General features: G+C 41.6%; 1 protein-coding gene across 1 annotated transcript in view; it reads left to right on the top strand.

Moving 5' to 3' along the window:
- The first annotated feature begins 925 nt into the window (after positions 1–925).
- Positions 926–7500, top strand: part of LOC121368886 (macrophage-stimulating protein receptor-like) — a 41160-nt gene continuing 34585 nt past the window's right edge. Inside the window, exons 1-6 of the mRNA XM_041493643.1 lie at positions 926–966; positions 1498–1633; positions 4148–4287; positions 5334–5546; positions 6152–6254; positions 7096–7344. Coding sequence (XP_041349577.1) covers positions 926–966; positions 1498–1633; positions 4148–4287; positions 5334–5546; positions 6152–6254; positions 7096–7344 — 882 coding nt within the window. The remainder of the gene's footprint in view (positions 967–1497; positions 1634–4147; positions 4288–5333; positions 5547–6151; positions 6255–7095; positions 7345–7500) is intronic.

Here is a 7500-nt window from a genome sequence, read left to right as displayed (position 1 = left end):
GTGTGGTCCTTAACCATATGTCTGACGCCATATAATCGTAAATAAAATGTGTTGAGTTTGTCGTTAAATAAAACATTTCTTTCTTTCTTTCTTTTTTTTCGTTCATGGCAAACCAAGTGGTATGTGGTTCTGTCTATCTATTCGATATTTTAACGCTAAAAATGTTACAATACTTTGACACGGGTGTACTGTCACTGTGTAATACGTTTTCTAGATCAGTCCTTTGTCTGGATTCACTGGCACCTTACTAACGTTGGATGGAGAACACTTTGGAAATGGGACGTATTCGGGCGGTAACATTACCGTCACTGTGTGTGGAGAAACGTGTGACCAAAAATCAAGCACTGGCATCAGGTATACATCTACATGTATATTCGATGAAAAAACATTTTCAAATTAATAAATTGTGTATTTTTTATGTTCATGGAGGAATAAGGTGTACCTTTAATTAATATGAATTCGACTAAAGTAGCATAAATTAAAATAGTGTAGCATAAATTAGAATACATTAGTATAAATTAGAATAAATTAGTGAACATTATTTTTAAAAAATAGTGCAAGCTGGCATAAATTAGTTTAAATTTTATATATATATATATATATATATATATATATATATATATATATATATATATATTATTATTATTATTATTATATTACTTTTTTAAATCAGTACATTGAGAATACTGTACAAATGAGTGGCCGTTAAGATACCGTTTATCGCACAACGAGTTGCTTTAAAACGGATCTAAAGAGCAAAAAACGAATTGGATAGGTTTTTAAAGAACGAGATGTAAGATAAATGGTATCTATCGGACACAAATGTAATATTTTATTTCTTACATATCCTAAAAAAAAACCCACCCAGGTTTAAAACAAATACATGTATAATATTATAAATGTTTTTTACAAATAAAACGTACTTATGGCGCTTCCGCTTACCCGTCACAAAATAATCAGTTTCAAGTAAACTTATACATCACAAAGCTATCAATTTCTATTGCACCTATTTAATTGGATGGCATGGACCTCGTGACCTGGGCCCGTACTTATATGACGTCACACACATATATTTTGTATGGCATTGTCATGACATTAGTGTCTCAGACTCTATTAGAGTCTCGAGTCTTGACTAAACGTTTCATAAGCACCAAGCCTGGTATTTTCATCACCTAGGATGTATGTCTTTAAATCAATATTACACGTCTGAGTGTTATTAGTACACCTGATATCATCACTGTTATGACGGTGATTCATGAGTGCATATTCTAATGAGCTCTGTCCGATGCTAGTGTTGATTTAGTAAACTAATCTGGGAGTGGCAGTCCTCTTTGTGGCGGTGCGAGAGGGATGAAATCTCCAGTAAAGTATCTCCCCGGGAGTGGCTGTCATCCTGTATCCGAGGCACTAGATAGAGATTCGTGGAATCAACCACTATTTCGCCAAATGCCCATTCGACGATGTGTAAGAAAGTGTTATTACTGTGTGATTTTCCAGAATACAGTGCAGGGTGCAGGTCGTCGATGCGTCTATGGATCCACGTGTTTGTCAAGTTAAATTGTATGTTAAAGACATGAGCAGCAGAATAAAGGTAGATGGGGTCGCCATCAGTACACAGAACTTCACTATTAAGGTAGGTCATTTGCTTTTTAGTAATGTTATCGTGACGATCTTATACGTTTTATTGTCAGTTCGTTGTCGTCAAATATATAACAAACAATAGTGTAATGAAAAATGTTTGGTGTAGGTAATTGAAATTAAAAACAAAAACTTGTCTGTATGTCTGTCTGTCTGTCTGTCTGTCTGTATCTCTCTCTCTCGCTCTCTCTCTCTCTCTCTCTCTCTCTCTCTCTCTCTCTCTCTCTCTCTCTCTCTCTCTCTCTCTGTGTTTGTGTGTCTGTCTGTCTCTGTCTGTCTCTCTCTCTCTCTCTCTCTCTCTCTCTCTCTCTCTCTCTCTCTCTCTCTCGCTCCCTCTCTCTCTCTCTCTCTCTCTCTCACTCTCGCTCTCGCTCTCTCGCTCTCTCCCCCCCCTCTCTCTCTCCTCTCTCTCTCTCTGGGTTCCTCTGTGTCTGTCTGTCTCTTTCTCTGTCTCTGTCTCTCTCTCTCTCTCTGTCGTGTGTCCTGTCTTGTCTCTCTCTCCTCTAGGTCTCTCTCTCTCTCCCTCTCTCTGTCTCTCTCATCTCCTCTCTCTCTCTCTCTCTCTCTCTCTCTCTCCTCTCTCGGCTCTCTCTCTCGCTCTCTCTCTCTCTCATGCTCCTCTCGTCTGTCTCTCTCTCTTCTCCTCTCTCTCTCTCCTCCCCTCCCCCTCCCCTTCTCTGTCTGGTCCATCTCCTCCCCCTGTCTCTTTCCTCTCTCCCTGCTCGTCCATCTCCTCTTCTCTCTCTCCTCCTCTCTCTCTCCTCAACATCTCTCTCCTCTCTCTACCGGCCTCGGTGGCGGTCGTGGCAGGCCTCGGGTCTGACCAGCTGGTAGGTACTGGTTCGGATCCCAGTCGAGGCATGGGATTTTTAATCCAGATACCGACTCCTAAACCCTGAGGTAGTGCTTCGCAAGGCTTAATGGGTAGGTGTAAACCACTTGCACCGACCAGTGATCGCATAACTGGTTCAACAAAAGGCCCATGGTTTGTGCTATCCTGCCTGTGGGAAGCGCAAATAAAAGATCCCTTGCTGCCTGTCGTAAAGAGTAGCCTATGTGGCGACAGCGGGTTTTCCTCTGAAAAAAACAGTGTCAGAAATGACCTATTTTTGACGTCCAATAGCCCATGCATAAGATAAAAAAATCACATGTGCTCTAGCGGCGTCGTTTAAATAAAACAACAAACTATTTACTTTTTTTACTCTCTGATCTCTCTCTCTCTCTCTGTCTCGCTCGTCTCTCTCTCTCTCCTCGATCGCTCTCTCTCTCGGGTCTCTCCCCCTCCCTCTCTCTCTCTCTCGCTCTCTCTCGTCTCCCTCTCTCTCTCTCTCTCTCTCTCTCTCACTCTGTGTGTGTTTGGTGTGTCTGTCTGTGCTCTGTCTCTGTCTCTGTCTCTCTCTCATCTGTCTCATGTGTCCTACTCTCTCCAGGGACGTCTCTCTCTGGACTCTCTCCTCTCTGATCTCTCTCGCTCTCTCTCTCTGCTCTCTCTCTCTCTCTCTACCGGCCTCGGTGACGTCGTGGCAGGCCATCGGTCTACAGGCTGGTAGGTACTGGGTTCGGATCCGTCGAGGCATGGGATTTTTAATCCAGATACCGGCTCCGAAACCCTGAGTGAGTGCTCCGCAAGGCTCAAGTGGGTAGGTGTAAACCACTTGCACGACCAGTGATCCATAACTGGTTCAACAAAGGCCATGGTTTGTGCTATCCTGCCTGTGGGAAGCGCAAATAAAAGATCCCTTGCTGCCTGTCGAAAAAAGAGTAGCCTATGTGGCGACAGCGGGTTTCCTCTTCAAAACAGTGTCAAAATGACCATATGTTTGACGTCCAATAGCCGATGATAAGATAAAAAATCAATGTGCTCTAGTGGCGTCGTTAAATAAAACAAACTTTACTCTCTCTCTCTCTCTCTCTCTCTCTCTCTCTCTCTCTCTCTCTCTCTCTCTCTCTCTCTCTCTCTCTCTCTCTCTCTCTCCCTCTCTCTCTCTCTCTTATATGATCATGCGCTGGTTTCTCTTTTTAAACTGGCCGTCCATCTGTTACAACACTGAACGTATCAACCGGTTTTTAAATGCAATACAATGGCATGATTTGGCATCCATGTTCAGCGCTGGAATTAAGATCATTACTGCTATTTTACTTTATTCCTTAAACTCGTCATCATCTAGTGTACGGGTCGAGTTTAACAATCGAGTTACTCAGTACTCGAGTCCAAAATATTGGACTCGTGGAGGCCCTAGTGCTAGGGAGAGAAAGATAGAAAAGAGATAATGGAAGAGAGCGATAAGAGAGAGAGAGAGAGAGAGAGAGAGAGAGAGAGAGAGAGAGAGAGAGAGAGAGAGAGAGAGAGAGAGAGAGAGAGAGAGAGAGAGCGAGAGAGAGACCGACCGACCGACCGTGTCATAGCTGGTAGACTCTGTTATGTTTAGGTAGGTTATAACGTGTACATTCAGAACAAGCAGTTGTAGACCACCTGTTATGTTTAAAGTTTTTATTTTTTATTTAATAGGACGCTGAAGTCATTTCCGTATACCCTAACCTGGGCCCCAGATCCGGGGGCACCAACATGACTATATTTGGGCGGAATCTTGAAGCTGGATCCAACATTTCTGTGTACATAGGGAACATATCTCGCTGTTTTATTATCAGGTAGGCGTTTATAAGAGATTATTCTGGATGACATTGTTAAGACGTTTCCGTTTAACTGAAGTTTAATAAGGACTAAATTTAGATATTAAACACACACGCACGCGCGCACACACACACACAAACACATACATACACACACACACACACAGCAATGTATAAAGATACACTGCACAGAGAAATATGAAATGATTTTAGAAATGGATTATAGATATACAGTATTATAATATATTATAATTATTAATATTATTAAATCGTAAGGCGCCGGTCTTTGTGTTTCCGGGGGGGCCAGCCGCTAAAGGCCAGCCGCTCACCCCCCCCCCCCACCCCCCCCACCCACCCCCCACACACACACGCACAGGCACACACGCACAGGCACATACCAAGTAGATTATTTTTTGTCTGCTAATAAACTCAAATTCGGGGGTAAATATGTTGTATTTGAACATATGCGGACGTTAAAGCTGATTTAACTGTCGCTGATTGAGTTTTACCGGTGACGCGAAGTGGAACCGGTAATACGGATATTTGCGACTATAAATAATGTTCAAGTTAAAGGGACATTCCTGAGTTTGCTGCAATTTGTAAGATATTATCGACTAACAGAGACTTTTTAACGGTTGTAATTACATATCACATATATTTTTCTTCATACAATATAAGTGGCTGTACATTAAACGTGTTTCTGGTCGTTCTAATATTTGTACTAGGTTAAATTTCAATTTATTTTCTAAAATATATTTTTTCGTACGTACGAAATTATTTGAAGACAAAATTCTGTTTGGGCTTCTTACAAATATTAAGACGACCAGAAACACATTTAATATACAGACACTGATATTCTAAACAAGAAAATATATTTACTATGTAAGTTTAATCGTAGAATTTGTTTTTTTTTCGGAAACATCTTACAATGCAGCAAACTCAGGAATGTCCCTTTAATGGCAAAAAAAAAGAAAAAACTGTTTTACGCTGCCTACAAATTAGGTTTACTGGGTTTAAATTTCACTTTACTTTTATATTTATTTTCTTTCTCTTTTTGATCACAGTGTTTCTAAAGATGGGATAAACTGCACGACAGAACGGCTGTTTTTATTTCCCGACGATGTAGACGACAGCGCTAACGTCAGCACGACATTTTCCCCGCCGTGTGGTGAAATTATTGTCGTCATCAACAAAGCCACTTTGAAATCTACTGACCTCTTCTGTTATTTCAAAGATCCTGATATTTCCTCCATAACTCCAAAGCGCACCATTGAAAGGTAAGAGAGTAACCTGGTCAGCACACGTCCAAGAATAAAAAGTCTGGGCAGGTATGTTGTTTTACAAGGCGACACCAATTTCGCTGTAATGGCAATGATGCTGAAACGTCAGGCGGATCAATTACTTCTTTTGTTTACTCTGTGGGTGAAGGTAAAGGTGAAGGTGAGGGTGAGGGTGATGGTGAGGGTAATCTTTAACATGCTCCCATAAGAGACTTCGCTAGAGGGTTCTCAACAAGACAGACCTGTTTATACATATGTAGGATTAGTTAAGATAATACTTGTGATGTCACGTCCTGTCTGTGGGAAAGTACATATAAAAAATCTCTTGCTGCTAATGGAAAAATGTAGCGGGTTTCCTCTTAAGACTGTGTCAAAATTAAGAAATATATTATAGTCAATAGCCGATGATTAATTAATCAATGTGCTCAAGTGGTGTCGTTAAACACACACACATACAATCACGCACACACACACAAACAAATAACACATACAACATACATACAGACACACACACACACACACACACACACAACACACACAGCACAAACAGCATACACACAACACATACAGGCACACACTTTTACTTGCATATATGTTTACAGTGGCGGTCTCCTTATCAACGTGACTGGCAGCAACCTCAACACGATCGCCCGACCTAGAATTGGAATCAGTGTTAACGGTTCTTCAGAATCATCAAAGCTTGGGGTAAGAAAGAGATGTTAAACTGCGGACAACACGTTAAAGGCGACGTCACACGATAGGAGTGCCCCATACGAGAATAGCCACGAGAAATAACCAAATGCACAGCAACCGATGAAAAATGTAATGCTGTCTTGTAGTAATCGGCTATTCTTCGTCGCTATTTTTGTACGAGACACTCGTACCGTGTGGGCGTTATCTAAGTCACTTCGTCATTTTATTTATTTAGTTTCAGAATGCTATACGTGATACCAAACTTAGCAAATTACCAATATTAGTTTTATCCCTATATGCGGAGAAAGTGGGTATTTCGGGGGATGAGGTGGCGATAGGGAGCACTGTTACCCCCCCCCCCCCCCCCCTCATTTTATTAGAAAAGCTTGGCCACCAATATCTTTATTGTGGAAGCCTCCCCTAAAATAATTTTATTGAGGAAGTCAAACTTGATCTAAATAACACTGTTTTGAATTTTGTTATGGCATGTCATCAATGGTAAATATTGGAAAGTATGTTGTTTTCTCCAAAAACCCTTATCTGTCCAGGGGTGGGAGGTAGACCAGGGAACAGCACTCGTCTCGTGTTTCGTGCGTTGCAGGAACGATCGCCGTCGATGGACTTGTATCACTATCAGTACCTCACGACTGGTATATTAAAGGTTGTGGTATGTACAGTCGGAAAGTGTATATAAAGGATCTATTGCAAATTATTAGGTAGGAGTAGAAACAAATTATTTTCTTTCCCTCAACCAACTTTTAAAATAAGTAGATTGTCGTAGTTTCAAAAAAAAAGGTGCTGAGGTGTCGTTTCAAGAAATATTCCTTTCCTATCCTTTATTTGTTTAAATCAGGATTGCCATGTCCACCAAGGAGGACGAGTCATGATCTGTCAATCACCTGAAACGGGGCGTGTCCTTGATGGAGGAAACAAAGTTTCCGGTCATATCTGGTTTGAGATGGATGGCGTGGACGAAATGAGAAACTTTTCACAGTACTACCCATCCCTCAGTACATTCTCAGTCTACCCTGACCCCGATTTGCTGCCGTTCAACGGATCAGAGCTTCCCACCATCAAGCCGAATACACGACTTGAAATACAGGTATGTATATTTGGTACACACACCACGCGCACGCACGCACACACACACACACACACACACACACACTCTCTCTCTCTCTCCTCATTCACACACACACACACTCTCTCTCTCTCTCTCTCTCTCTCTCTCTCTCTCTCTCTCTCTCTCTCTCTGTGT

Source organism: Gigantopelta aegis, chromosome 3 (assembly GCF_016097555.1).
Source record: "Gigantopelta aegis isolate Gae_Host chromosome 3, Gae_host_genome, whole genome shotgun sequence".
Classification (NCBI taxonomy): Eukaryota; Metazoa; Mollusca; class Gastropoda; order Neomphalida; family Peltospiridae; genus Gigantopelta; species Gigantopelta aegis.
This window is presented reverse-complemented; position numbering and strand designations above follow the sequence as displayed.